Source organism: Geotrypetes seraphini, chromosome 12 (genome assembly GCF_902459505.1).
Source record: "Geotrypetes seraphini chromosome 12, aGeoSer1.1, whole genome shotgun sequence".
NCBI lineage: Eukaryota > Metazoa > Chordata > Amphibia > Gymnophiona > Dermophiidae > Geotrypetes > Geotrypetes seraphini.
The window spans coordinates 55,400,038-55,415,243 of record NC_047095.1 but is presented as its reverse complement, the minus strand read 5'-3'; the positions used below and the strand labels follow the sequence as shown (position 1 = coordinate 55,415,243).

The 15,206-nt window shown below is 41.7% G+C and overlaps 1 protein-coding gene across 3 annotated transcripts in view; it reads right to left on the bottom strand.

Annotated features, from left to right (window-relative positions):
- The window catches only part of USP24 (ubiquitin specific peptidase 24), a 245,365-nt gene that overhangs the window by 21,250 nt on the left and 208,909 nt on the right, over positions 1–15,206 (bottom strand). For 2 of the 3 annotated variants that reach the window (XM_033915761.1, XM_033915762.1), the window contains exons 55-61: positions 14,005–14,101; positions 11,776–11,892; positions 9,479–9,571; positions 7,392–7,494; positions 4,554–4,675; positions 3,408–3,521; positions 1,345–1,410 (exon numbers count right to left, since the gene is read on the bottom strand). In XM_033915761.1, the coding sequence (XP_033771652.1) occupies positions 1,345–1,410; positions 3,408–3,521; positions 4,554–4,675; positions 7,392–7,494; positions 9,479–9,571; positions 11,776–11,892; positions 14,005–14,101 (712 nt within the window). The remainder of the gene's footprint in view (positions 1–1,344; positions 1,411–3,407; positions 3,522–4,553; positions 4,676–7,391; positions 7,495–9,478; positions 9,572–11,775; positions 11,893–14,004; positions 14,102–15,206) is intronic. The other variant, XM_033915763.1, reaches the window with a different exon arrangement.

The window sequence follows — 15,206 nt, the reverse complement described above, 5'->3', positions numbered from 1 at the left end:
AAGAAGTATGCTTGGGTGAAAAGAGGAATGGCCAGAAGGAAAATGGAGGCGATAATGCTTTTGTATAAATTAAATATCACCAGAGACTTAGAATACTGTATACAATTCTGGAGGCCACATCTTGAAAAAGCTATAAATGGGATGGAGTTTATCCAGAGGTCATCTACTAAAAGGTTGTCTTTTTGTCATAAGGAATTTGGGCTCAGAGTTAAAGATCTCAATATGTATACTTTGGAAGAAAGGTGGAGGGGGGAGATATAATAAAGACAAACACACAGGGGGGGCAAATCTCCCTCAAATGAAAGGAAGCTCAGTAATGAGAGGACATAGGATGAAGGCAAAAGGTGAGAGACACAGGAGTAACTTAAGGAAATACTTCTGCATGGAAAGGTTGGTGAATTTGTAGGAGCCTCCCAGTGGAGACAAAGACTGTATCCGAGTTCAAGAAAGTTTGGGATAGGTACGTGGGATCTTTGAGGGGGAAGAAGGGATGTTAGATGGTATGGATGGGCAGACTAGATAAGCCTTATGGTCTAACTGCCTTTGTTGTCTATATTTTCAAGATCGGTAAGCTCACCAGGACAGATAGGGAGAAATACTTTAACTGCTTAGGCTATAAGCAGTGTATAAAATATTAAAATAAATAAAAATCCCTAACAAACATGAGAAAGCATAAAAAATTTTCATACAATGGAGGCTGCAACCATGCAAATTCATTAGAGATATCCTGAAACCTGACACATTGGCAGCCCTAGAACACAAAATGAATATCTCTGCTCCAGCTTTTACAATAGATAGGCAGTACAGGTAGTGCACATTTCTGTCAAAGCAATAGCTCCTCAGAGTCACCCAAAGATTAACTACAGAAAATGGATCTATAGCAACTTGAACTGGGGAACTTCTTTCCAGGGGAGGAGAGAAATCTCCACAAATGTTCTCCACTCACAAACAGGACATTTGAAAAATAAAGGATAAGTATATCAAATATCTAACACAAAGGGCTCCTTTTACAAAGCCACGCTAGGGCCTTAATGCGCGGAATAGCGCGTGCTAAATTGCCCCACGTGCTAGCCGCTACCGCCACCTTTTGAGCAGGAGGTAGATTTTCAGCTTGCGCACACTAATCCGGTGCGTGAGCTAAAACCGCTAGTGCGGCTTTGTAAAAGGAGCCCAATGTTTTGTGTGGCCCTAAATGTTCGAGAAGACAACAATCAAACATGGTTTACATACATTTAGCATTCTCTTTGCATTAAAGCCAGCTCTGTACATTCTTCACGTGAATCATTTTGCTGGGAAGAGGCAATATATAAATAATATTCAAAAACATTCATTTGGCTTACCTACCAATATATCATGAAGCAACTGGAACATGTTCTTCAGCTCATGAGGTGGAGCTGTTTCCAGCTGATTCTGAACATTAAACAGAAATATTGAAATTGTTGCAGTTGTCTGGGTCTGGCATAATTTTATTTATGTATTCAATTTTCTTTTTTTTTTAAATATTCTTTATTCATTTTTGAAACTTCAATTGTGCGCAATGAATGATGCATTTACATACATTATTATCATTACAATATACTTTAAAAAAAAGATGACTTATTTTCTCCCATCCCCTTCCAATTTAAAAACATCTCACAAAAATATTTATAATCCAAAACAGCGGTACAAAAAGGGACATATAATAACTTTGTAAAGATATGGGGGTCATTGGAAAACTATTGTGATGAATAGACATTATTTTTTTTCTGTTCCTTTTCTTTTTCATTCTTAGTTTTATCTAGCACACTCAAGGGGGAAGGTGGATTTGGAATGTAATTTAATACAATATGTTATAATATGTTGTATAATATAGTATATTCCATTTTAGTTGAGAATGTGATGAAGGGTGGGTGGATGGGGATTTTACACTATTAGATTTATGTGTTAGATACTATAGTGCTATATGGAAATTATTTTTATGATATATTTTTGTGAACTTATTGTTTGATTTGAAAATGAATAAAGATTTAAAAAAAAATACTTATAATCAACCCTTCTTTACTTCTTAACAAATGCCAAAACATACCCCCACCCCAGATCTGCACATTTTCCACAATTATACAATTAGATTAATCTTTACAATATTTAGTTAATGGTTCCCACACTTCCATAAATTTTTTATATTAACCCTTCTGAATGGCCATAAACTTTTCCATTTTGAAGATATAACATAGGGATTCCCACCAGAATGAATAACTTAATCTATCCCAATTTTTCCAATTCTTTAAAATGAGCTGCATGGCAACCCCCGTCATTATAAACAAAAGTTTATTATTTTTTGCCGAAATTTGACTTTTTGCCCTCATAGACGTTCCAAATAAAATGGTATCATACAATAATGCAACTGGATTTTCTAATAAATCATTAACCTGATCCCAAATTGATCTCCAAAATTTTAGTATCAGAGGGCAACAGTATAATAAATAATCTAACGTCCCAACTTCCAGATGACAATGCCAACATCTATTAGATTTATTAGATATTATCAATTTTCTATACCGTTCTCCCGTGGGAGCTCTGAACGGTTTACATGAATTTATTCCCTGACAGTGCCGGTGGGATCACAATCTAACTAATGTACCTGGGGCAATGGGGAGATTAAGTGACTTGCCCAGGGTCACAAGGAGCAGGTGCTGAGGCAGTAGCCTTAACCACTGCACCACACAAACTAAATAAAAAAGTTATATACTGTATGTGAAATATTTAGCATTTATGATGATTAAGAAAAAAAACTGCATAGTCCACTTGTTCTATTTCCAAAAGTCAATGTGTTCTCAGTCTCCACCTGACGGCAGAGGAGCGTAAACCATCTGCCACTGAAAAGAAAGCTGAACTCTCTGTATGCTGTGCAATAGTTTGGTCACATATATTAATCTTCCACCAATTCCAAAATTCAAGTTATCAGACTTAAAAGTCACCTGCCGCCCTGCCCCCATGACACCACTTATTTTCTATGCACTGGGACTGCTTTGGTTCACACCGTTAATGTGAGAGGTCACATTTCACGAGTGGGGTTTATTTTGCCACTCTTTATCAACACAGCTGCCTTTGGAGAAGATAAGGGTTCTGAGACAGCTGCTTAAAATAGTCTAAAATAAAATAAAATGTTTAATTGGTACATTTGAATTACTGCACTGGACATGGCACTCAGTTTTTGTTTTTTTTTAAACAGAAGTAGCTTTATTAGTTAACAGCAGAGGAAAAGCTTTCTAGCAAGTATTTAATTAGAGAATCCTACAGCTCCATACTTAACATGAGGATTTCCTGTTGCTTTGCTTTCTTCTAAGATGAAAGCTCAGAAGTAGACTATAGGGAAGATCTGTGGTGCTGCTCTAGCATGCCACTTGCTCCAAGCAGCTTTTTCTTACCTTAATGGAATGGAGCACAGTGATGGAAAAGCGCTCGTTACAAAAACAGCAGTACACAATCATCTCAATGAGTACAGACAGGGACCCAGTGAGCTCCCGCATGGCAAACATCACCTAAACCACAGACATACATACAAGAAGAGAATTAAACAAAGGTAAATTAAACCTTACATCTAACCACGCTGCAAGAGTGAAGTGACTGTTCTAAACAAGCAAAGTCTTGCAATACGAGTACATACAGTATACACGCGTCACATCATCACAACTGAGCCGATGGTTCTTCCCTCTCCGACCCGCACCAGCTTATAGAATTGTCTTTTTTTTTTTTCATTTTTTATGAAATTGAGATCTCTGAATAAATTTAATTTCCAACTGAATTATTTTAAATTCACTAGTTCTAAGGCAAATTTTTAAATTCAACTTTTAATAAAACTGTATAGGTGAAGGCTTTCTATTTTTGATCTCAGACGAGACTGTATGTACAATTATATATTCCCAAGATGTTTATTATATGACTAAGGCCTTCCATGGGTACTGAAGATACCACACCTCTGCCTCATAAAGCACTTGAGGAATATGTCAAAATCTTATAATGGCAAGCAACACTAATTAAATGCAGCGATCTGGCATAAAATATGGAACAAATTAAAAAAGCAGATTGATCTCAATGGAAGTAATCTAATTTATTAATAACATCAGATATGGCCATGTTTCGCCCACAGGCTGTGTCAGGGGTAATAACAGCTAGTTATCACTTCCATACCACACAGCAAATCAGATTATCTTCATTTACACTGGCAGCACTTCTGGCTCATTACCAGGGTTCGTGCTAACATACGAGTATTCCTTGCAGTTATTACCCCTAATGCAGCCTGTGGGCAAAACATGGCCATGTCAGATGTTTGCTATTAATAAACTGGATTACTTCCACTGGGACTGATTTGCTTTTTAGTTTGTTGTGAAAATCTTATAATGGACACCTTGTTGTGTGTGCAGCTGCCTTATGTCTTCACAAGCCACAATAGCAGCTTAGTAACCATGAATTACTAACTAAAGAAAGTTTGAAATAAATTCAGAGTGGACACCCTCTGTGTGAATCAGAAAGCTGTGCAGTATACAACATGTCAGGTGTAGAAGAGTACTTACCTCAAGCAGATAAGGTTTTCTCTCAGGCCTGAACATCAGGGCTTCCAGTTCTTCATGGAGGGGCAGCAGAGGCCCTGATGAGCTAATGCTATTTGACTGACACAGTTTGAAGCCACTTGGAGCTAAAGAAGAGAAGGCGTTTCATCTGTTATATTTCCAGAGTAAAATCAATTTTTTCCTCTGTAGAATTCTTTGCAATAAATAAATACACACCGCAATTTGTCGCAATCCTTTGCTGCTTTAACAACCTTGAATATATTTGTGTAATATATACATTTGATAACCTCAGTTATTGCTCTTTTCTCTAGATCATTTATGAATATATTAAACTAAACAGATGCCAGTGCAGATCCCTCAGGAACTCCACTAGTGACCTTTTCCAAATGGGGGGGGAGGGGATTAGTTATCTTCCCATCAAAAATTGACACAATCAGCTCTGTAACAATTCAGGAATCTGCTCAACCTGCAGTTTGACTTTCTATCATTTTTGTTACTTTATTGCAGATTATCATGCTTTTTTCTATAATCTGGAGAGCTGTGATGTTGTTCTGCCCCCATGTTATGTGGGTATTTGCTCAGTTTCTTGTATAAACATGACAACAGATAAAGGCAAAAGGGCCCATCTAGTCTGCCCATCCACAGTAACCATTATCTATTTCTCTCTCTGAGAGATCCCGTGTGCCTAATAATGTTTGTAATAGATGTATAAGTAATATGTGATCTGTGGACTTTAAATTTCCAGAGGGCCTTGCTTTCCCTGAGAAGCTATGCTGCTTCCACAGAGCACAACCCCGCCTCCTTCTCCAGTGGGGGGAGAGCAGTGGCCATATTGCAGAGCACATGGCTAGATCAGAACCTGAGTGTAGCATTATTCTCCCACCACGTTTTTCCACCCTTTAGTTCTAATGATCTAACACAGCTTAGGCTTTTATCTAAGTCTGGAGAACGGTATCATCTCCATAAGGTGGACACTCCCAGCTTAACTCTGATGTGCTGGTCGAATAAGAAAATACGTGATGGGCTTGAACTGCATTGAATCCATCTAATTGTAAGTTTGTTTTTGCTTCATTATTAAAGAAACTATTCAATCAGTTCAGAGTCTGGCTGGTGACACGAAAATTACAGAATTAGGGGTTGAATAGGAACCTCTTACAGCGCCAATATAACTCAGAGGAGCCCTTGCTTTCAGCACAAAAACCAGAGATCAAGGTTGTACAGTGTGACTTAGTCAGCACACAGGTGTTCTCCGTAGACAGCAGGGGAATGTCCTAACTTAATACTCTCTTCATTGCTAGGGACAAAACTGACAGGGTGAAGGAAGGGGCTCTAGAAATAGGGTTCCTCTGCACATGCCCAGGATGCTCAAAGCTTACCATAGTTAAGGGAGAGCACAGACACACAGGTAATTGAGGCCAGCAGCGTGACTGATTTTAAGACAAAATGGGATCGTCACGTGGGATCTCTTCACAGGGAAAGGTAGGGGAGGGTTATTGCGGTGGGCAGACTTGATGGGCCGTGGCCCTTATCTGCCGTCTGTTTCTATGATCAATCAGAGGACTTCATCAATAAGTGTGGCTGCATTCCCCTGCTGTCTATGGAAAACACCTGTTACAGGTAAGCAACTTTGTTTTCTCCAGACAGCAGGAGAATGCAGCCATACTTGTTGGTGAAGTCCTAGACTAACAAGTATGCCTGCACATCCCCCGCTTGTCTCCAGAGAACACACCTTCTCAGTTCACCTGCAGAAGGAAAAACTGAAGAGGGCACTATACTCCACTAGTGAAGGAGAAGGAGCTGAAAAATGTGATTGACATCCTTCTGCAAACAGTTCACAAGCACAGATTGATCACCTAACATACAGACTCCCATGTTTATGTAACAGAATTTATTGTGTGTATGTTTTAGTGTAACTGCCTAGATTGACCAAATAATCATTTTTTTAAAATAAATAAATAAGTCACAGTCATTCACGATAGTTACCTCTTAATGAGGACTATTTACTTCTTAAACGTTAAATGGCAAAATTGTGCATTATTTTACATAGCATAGCACTGGAATTCCTCAGCACTGATGAGGATAATGACGAATCCTCTCGCGCCACTGGAAAGAATAGGAGGATGCTTGGTCTTAAAGGCCACTATCAACACTTGATATCAAGAAAGGGAGAGGCCCTCTTGATGTCAATATGGCCCCAGTGTCCAATGCTTGACCTTAGAGAAACACTGGTTACTTTTATTGTATCACAACACTTAAGGTTTTGCTATTAGCTCATTGAACTTTGTATATATACACCTCAAGATATATTACTGATTGGATTTTCCATATAGACCATCTCGATTTGGACATGACTTGCAAGTTCTTTTTTGCCTACCTTGCACCATCCTTGTGCAATGCTCTTCCTATTGATCTTCATCACTTTGGTTAAGTGGTTTATACCTTTTTATTTGGCCCACTTTTGAAATTTGTAATGAGTTACATTGACTGTACTGACATAATCTAGTTGCTACATAGAAATATGACAAACAGAAAAAGGCCAAATGGCCCATCCACAGCATCCACCATCTCCTCCCCTCCCTAAGAAGTCCCGCATGCCTGTCCCACACTTTCAGAAATTCTTTGTCTCCACTTCTGGGAGACTATTCCATGCATCCATCACCCTTCCTGTAAAAAAGAATTTCCTTAGATGCTATTGTTCCTGTGCATACATACATAAATCCACAGTACTCCTTCAAGGTATATTTACAGTATATGCACAGACATGGTGCTCACAGAAGGTTGATGATACTATTCTTCAATTGCTTTGGTGACCAAGTGGAAGTAGATGGTAAGAGCCCTTACCTACAGTCCTCTGTGAGGAGATGTCAGAGTAGAGGATGAGAAGGGCTACGGTACTGTGAAGGAATCCAAACTCCCGAGCCTGAGCAGAGCTCCACCTGCGATTCTACTCAAAAGGAAAGAAAAAAGCAGAACAGGAAAGCAAGGTCATAAGGTGCCAGCTGTGGCTTAATACTGTTTTACACAGAATTATGCAGTTTTTGAAACTGATTTTTTTTTTTTTTTGCTCAAGCAGTTTTCTTCCACTTCTTTGTGCTTCTAGCTCAATTATTCACAATTACCTGGAAAGATTTTCCTTTATTATATCTCTCTCCTAGCACAGCCTACTCACTGCACCAAGAGTGGCCACTGAAGTTTGGTTTCCTTAGGAATCCAGCTATATAGACATTTAAACAAATAGGAGAAAATATATTTATTTTTTCATCCAAAACACAACTAAAACTCTGGAATTCACTGCTTAAGGATGTGGTAAAAGCAGTTAGAATAGTTGGGTTTAAAAATGGTTTGGAGAAAAAAACCCAAATTGGTATAGTCTGGGGAAAGCCACTGCTTATTCCAGGGAATACCGTATATACTAGAATATAAGTCGATCCGAATACAAGTCAAGACACCCATTCCCCCCCCCAAAAAAAAAAAAAAAAAGAAGGAAAAATGGTTGACTCAAATATAAGACGGGAGCTTAATATTCAAGGGCCATGGCCTGTCAGAATCTGTACCCAGTGTCCCCTCCTTCATGCACTCCCCTGCCAGGCTCTGTACTCAGCCCCCCCTCTTCTTACCAGGCTCTGAACTCAGCTCCTTTCCCTGCTAGGCTCTGAACCCAGCCCCGCTAACTCCCTGCCAGGCTCTGTAACCAGCCCCCTTTCCTCCCAGGTTCTGTAAACCCCCTTCCCTGCCAGGCTCTGCACCTGTCCCCTCTTCCTGCCCTGTCCTTCTTCCCCCTCTAGTTGTGTAGTGGTAGGCCGGGATAGGAGGGATCCCTCCCGTCTCCCGTCTCAGCCGATACAAACAATTTTTTACCCCTCCCCTACGTACCTTTTTCCTGGTGGTCCAGTGGTGTATAGGCAGGAGGAACGAGCTTTCCGAGCTCAAACCCCTCCTTCCGATCTTGTGGTTAGCAGCCAAGGGTGCACCTGGGGCGGCAGGCAGGAGCGAGCTTTGAGAGCTTCCGCCTGGCCCTGCACCGCTCCCTAAATGGCACACAAGTTCACGGCAGCCAATCAGCTAGCAGCTCTGTATGGGCAAGAGTGAAGGAAGGTCGCTCCTGCCATTGTTCACCACTGGACCACCAGAGATACTAAAGGTACGCAGGGGAGGCGGGAGGGAGGTAAAAATTCTTAGAATTGGCTGGGACAGGAGGCAGGAGGGATTACTCCTGTCTTAGCCACTGCTGGACCACCAAGTCTCATGGCAGGCCCAGTGGAGGCCTGCAAGTCATCAGGAGGGAGGGGGGACAGGGTACAGAACCTGGCAGGGAGGGAGTGGGGTTGGATGCAGAGACTGGCATGGGTGGGAATAAATAAGGGGGCTGGATGCAGAACCTGATGGAGCAGTCAGGGAGGGGGAACAGGGTGCAGAGCCTAGCAGGGCAGGGCCCTTGAATATTAACCCCCCTGGTTTATATTCAAGTCAACCTTTTTTCCTCCTTTTTAGGGAAAAAAGGTTACCTTGGTTTATGTTACCTTGGTTTATATTCAGGTTGGTTTATATTTGAATTATAATCATAGCCCTATAAGACTTTACTGTGTATGGGGCCCCATGTTTCCCATGATTGAAAGCAATTGTGCATTCAAGAGAAGACAGTTCACAAAATCATTTGGATCTAAGTTTCTTGTCTGGACCACAAAACCTTTATTGCATCACAAAAGCCGGATCCATGAGGTACATTTATTCTATAAGCATTTTTCAAGGGATGACTGCTTGCCCTGGATTGGTAGCCTAGAATATAGCTACTCCTTGGGTCTTAGCCAGGTACTAGTGACCTGGATTGGCTACTGTGTGAGAACGGGCTACTGGGCTTCCAATAATAAAGACATGTTTTACTTAAGAAAACTGAATTTCACAATAGAAAACCAAAATGTTGAAATTACCTGATTATTCTGCCGATTGGGACCAAGCAGAAAGTTGATTATGTGTTTAAGAGCAGAATGTCGGAGCAGCAGGTCACTGGCTCTCACACCCTGCTAATAAGAGAGATTCTAACTAAGAAATCATGCTTTCCTTGCAAGGCAGCAACTACCAAAGCCAAACTGTAGCAGAATTATACTAGGATCATTACTGATGGGATTCTGAATGCCAAATCCAAGTCTTAATAAATTTGCTTTTAAATCTCCTAAAAAATGTGAACCAAAGAAAACCACACCAAAAAGTTTTTTGTTGCATCTTCCACAGAACTCGGCTGATTCTTATGTATATAATCTATACACATTAGGGTTGTTCAGAAAAACCTAAAGTTGGAAAAACTGTGCAAATTGAAGTTTTCCCTATGAAATTAATTGTGCTTGAACAGAAAATAACTTTAAAACATTCTTAATGCCCATCCTGGGGTTGCTCAAAATTACAGAATACATAAAGCTCTGTTTTTCTTAAAAATTTGCTATTATTTTTGCATTTTTAATAGAAAATTTCTTGTTATTATAGCTATAAATTTTGGGGTAGATTCTTTAAACAGGTGTCCTGATTGAAGGCAGGGTAGGCATCCTACCACCTTCTGGCAGCCAATCGGGACGCATGTTTAAAAAAACCAAACCCTAAGGTAGGCTGCCTACCCTACAGCCATTTGTCGCAGGTGCAGGAAGATGCACAGGGACACTTAAGCTCACCCAAGGATGGGCGTGGTTTCACCTAGGGTGAGCTTAAGTGGCCTACATTTCAAAGAGACACGGCTGCTGAGCAGATCGCGGCAAAGGAATTCCTGATCAGCTCAGCCGGCAGGCCTCCCCGAAGCCGTGGATCGGCTGATTGGGGGAAAAATAAACCTGCGCCATGACCAGCTGATGTACCCCCTGTAAAATCGGCAAGAGGAATGCCCACTCCCTCCTGCTGCCAACCCCTTCCACCCCCGAAGCAGCCCAGCAGGAGGGATGCCCATGTCATCCTGCAGCCACCTCCCCAGAACCCCTACCACCTCCCATTGAAGACCGGCAGGAGGGATACCCAAGCCCTCCTTCCGAGACTCCTCATGAACCTTAACCCCTTTCCCTCCATACTTGTTACAAGAAAGTCCAGCTGGAGGGATGCTTACTCCCTCTGGCCGGCAGGCCCACCACTCCAAAATGGCAAGACTTTCCCCAGTGCATTTTGGGATGCACTGGGGAGGGGCTTAAAGCATTCCTCCAGCAGGCAGTGGGAGTGGCCTAAGACTTCGAATAGCCAGATACCTAAGGCCATTCCCATGGGAGTCGGGGTTCCAGAGAGGTGATAACAGGAGGGAGTGGGCATCCCTTCTGCTGGGCTGCTGTGGCAAGGAGTGGGCATACCTCCTGCCAGGCTGCTTCGGGGATGGGGATGTCAGGGCATGGCAGCAGGAGGGAGTGGGCATCCCTCCTGCTGATTTCACTGTACATTTTGGGGAGATCCCCTGCTGCAGCTGCTTAGCTGATCGCAGCAGGGGTATTTTTCCCCTGATCACTTGAGATGGCAGGCCTTGGCCTGCCGGATCAGCTGATTGGGAATCTCCTTGCCACAATCATGCCTCTTTATGTTAGAGGGCAGACTCATTGCTAGCAAAGACTAAAAGTTTGGGGGGGAGGAGCATGGGGATTGTATTTAAGAGATCTTCCCCCTATTGCTGGGGGTGGGGGGGATGCCAGGCACTAGCCGCCCTTGAAATGCTACTGCAGCCACTCAGGTTTCAAGTTACTGAAAATGAATATGCATAAGTATGATAACATACAATGGAGTAATGCAAGCAAATTTATCTGATGCATTATCTTTATTTATTTATTCATTGTAGATATCCTAAAAACCTAACTGGCTAGGTTTATCTTAAGGACTTGGTTGAGAGCCACTTATCTGACTTGAAGCTTTTTTCCTCCCTTTTTGTCCTACAGTTTTCTTCTCTGTGACATGGTGTCTCAAAATTTTACCACCACTACTACTGCTTATCTCAACAAGACATAGATTTTCTTCTATTTGATATCCCTTTCTAGCTCTTTGAGCTTGGTCAATATTGTAGCAGTCATCAGCTGGGGGTGGAGGGGGGGTGGTGGTAAAACATCAAGGCCTCTTCCAGCTTGGTGGGGGTGGGGGGCTAATACATCCAGGCCCCATCTAGAATGATGTAATCATGGGCCCTAAATTCAGTCATTAGGTGTCACCACGATGACTCTCTCCTCCCCAATATCTCCAAGAAAGTTAATTTAACAAAATCAGAATATGACCTTACCTTTTGTACAAAATTATAGAAGAGGCAAAAGTACTGAGCACAGTTTTTACAGTTTTCTGGGACATCTTTGTCCAGTAGGCCAAGCAGCATGTCCACAAACTGATGAAGACTTTTCAACTATAACAAAGCAAAAGCCAAGTCAGAAAAAAAATATTAGCCAACAGCGTACAACTGGAATCTCAAGGTATGTAACAAATTAGATTTGGGGCTAAGGCTCTAGGAATTTCACTGGTCAGCCTACCACCACAGGTGACTTTATTCCACTCCTTTTGATGGTTTTGTAACTTTGCTCACAGAATTTTTGACATTTTACTCTAAACCTGACACAATGTTTGTTCTTATTGGGCAACTTTCTAACTAATGCCAGCAGTAAGAGCATTATTGTTCAAAGATGTGAGAAACTTATGTCTCTGTCCGGTCATTTCTTGATATATACAGGAATCTGGTTCAGAGAAGGTCGATCATTTTTGGTGATAAACTTGAAAAGTGGTTAAGGGAAGATTAGGTATTTACCTCACCTTTCTGTTAACACAGCATATCATACAAATTCTGACAAGTGAATTAAGTCCCCCAAATCACGAGATGTTGTAGAAGGAATCAATACTTTTTCTTCAGCTCTGCCTCATTTCTCAGTAGGCTGTACTGCCTCTCTTCAGTTTGCACTAAAGCATCTGGTAACCACTATAATAGGAAACATAAGAAGGAGGGGTACGGGGAACTTCCCCAACAAGACACTTCTTGTTCTTCTCTGTAACAAGTATAATGTATAATGTTAATCAAAACATATCATATAAAAAGGTGGAACAGCCAAGCCACCTATCTGAGTGCAACCACCACTAACATTTATGGTATTTGCATACTCTCAATTGCATTTGAAACAATAAATTTATAATACCCACAACTCTGAGACTCGCCTTGCTAAGGCAATAGCCACTAGAAAGATTGTTTTGACCATCAGATCCAGCAGAGACATGTCTTGTAAAGGCTCATATGGAGCCCCTACTGAGACCCTACAACACAATGTTAAGGTTCCATGATGGAAAAGGTTATCCTACAAGAGGATGGAGTCTGAGCACTGCCTTCAAGAACCTGGCTATATCTGGATGAGAAGCCAGATAATCCTTTTCCAATTTGACTCTGAAAAATGACAGGCTGGCTACCTGAACCTTGAGAGACCCAGCTGCAAGACCCTTTTCGAATTCAGCATGCAGAAACGATAGGACTACCGAAATCGGAGCCCTCAAGGATTCCACATTGTCCTTAGCACACCAAAGTTGAAATGTCTTCCAAGCCTTAGCATATGCTGCGACCGAAACCGGCTTCTTAGCTCTAAGGAGAGCAGCAGTAACGCCCTCTGAATACTCTTTCCTGGATAAAGCTGTGTGCTCAAGAGCCATGCCATAAGACCAAAGCATTCTGAATTTTCCATAGGTACTGGACAAAGTGACAGTAAGTCTAGATGTACTGGTAATTTGAGACCTTTGTCTCTTTGCAAACACACTAGAGCCGTGTATCAGGGCCATCTTGTCCAATTTGGAGCTACTAAAATGACCAAACCTGGGTGGAGAGCTATCTGTGGAGAACCCGGCCGGGGGGGGGGGGGGGGTACACATATAGCAGCTCTTTCTCTAGCCACAGTTGCACTAAAGTGTCCAATTCGGCTTTTCTGGACTTGGATCTTCCACTGGAGAAAGTTTGCTTTCTTGTTCGCTTGCAAAAGGAAAAACTAGAGAGAGGCAGTACAGCTCACTGAGGAAAGAGGCTTGGCTGAAGAAAACATATTGATTCTTTCTGCAACAGCTTGTAATTTGGGGGACTTAACCCACTTGTCAGGACTCGTATGCTTTGTGTAACAGAAACACATTTACTATGACAGGAGCCTGTGAACACAGTTGATTCAGTTGTTGCTTAGATAGAATGTTTGTATGTGTAGTTGTAGAGTACACTGCCTTGCATTCATAGTAAAATGTTTTCCTCCATAATACTGGGCACGACCCTTAGTGAACCATATCAGGGAAACGTTGCAGCGTTCAGAACTCCTGGGATGGCCTAACAAAGGCCTGAGAGACAGATGAGAGTTCTTAACCAAGGCAAAGAGTTTTTAAGCTACACTGGGATCTGTCAAATGGATAGCTAAGGTTTTTCAACCACTCAACCTCACCATCTAAGTCCCATTGGATGAAAGTAGAGAAAATTTGCATTTGTTGGGTGTACAAAAGATATACTGACCTTGTCCTGATAAAACAAGGCACTGTCTAAAGTTTTTTCAAGAACTATGGCAACGGCCATGCGTACTTCCCTTACACAGCACTCCAACAAAAAAATCCTGGAAAACAAACAAGCAAAAAAGGAGGATAACTTATAACCTGGGCTCATTCCTACACAAGTCTGTTCAGAGTTCAGTCGGGTTAAGGCCCGACTGATGCACCAAAAAGTCAAAATAAGTACAAATGAGAAATCAGTGGCTCTTACGACCTTTATGTGAACTGGCAGGTTAAGAAAAAGTAAGAGGGGAAAAAAGAAGCAATAGTGGTATGATGAAAAGTGACTTTTTGTGTCGCTATCACCCCTTTATCTTCCTTCTTAGTACTGAGAGCAACTGCAAACCCCCTGATGATTGGTCTGATTGTTGGGGTGGAAAGTGAGGGATTATGCCAAACTGGGAAGAAGATTCCAGAGAAAACCAACTGTGTCATACAGTGCTTAATGCTAGAGAGTGAAGGGGACAAATTTTTCCCCGTTCCTGCAGGAACTCAATTTCCCCATCCTATCTCTGCGAGTTTTGTCATGGTCCCTATCCCATTCCTGTAAGTTCTGCCTTAACTGTACAAGCCTTGCTTATGATTTTAAAGTATTTGAGGCTTGTGCAGATGAGGACGGAGCTTGCAGGAATGGGGCAGGGGAAGGAAAAGAACTCGTGGGGACAGGATGGGAAAATGAGTTCTCATGGGGACGTGGAAAAATTTGTCTCCATGTCATTCTTTACTTAATATCTCTATGTAATATTCATTCATTCAATTGTCTATACTGTTCTCCCAAGGTTTATATGAATTTATTCAGGTACTCAAGCATTTTCTCAGGCTGTAGCTTTAATCACTGCATCACACTCTCCCCTGCTGCTGCTGATTGACTAGCTGCCGACTCTGTGGTGATTATTCAGAACTGCATCTTACAGTCACAGAGCAATGAAGCTGCAAGACTCTCCATCAACATGTTCAGTTGAGAATAAAATCTACTTTTGTATTCTTTGATTCTGCAACTTCTTAACTGAAGCTAATATTTTGTGGAAGGACAGCCAATGGGGTTATAGGCTGCATAATGAATGTAGCCGGAATACAATGGTACCTTGGATTACGAGCATAATCCGTTCCAAGAGCATGCACGTAATCCAAAATGCTCGTTTATCAAAGCGAGTTTCCCCATAGGAAATA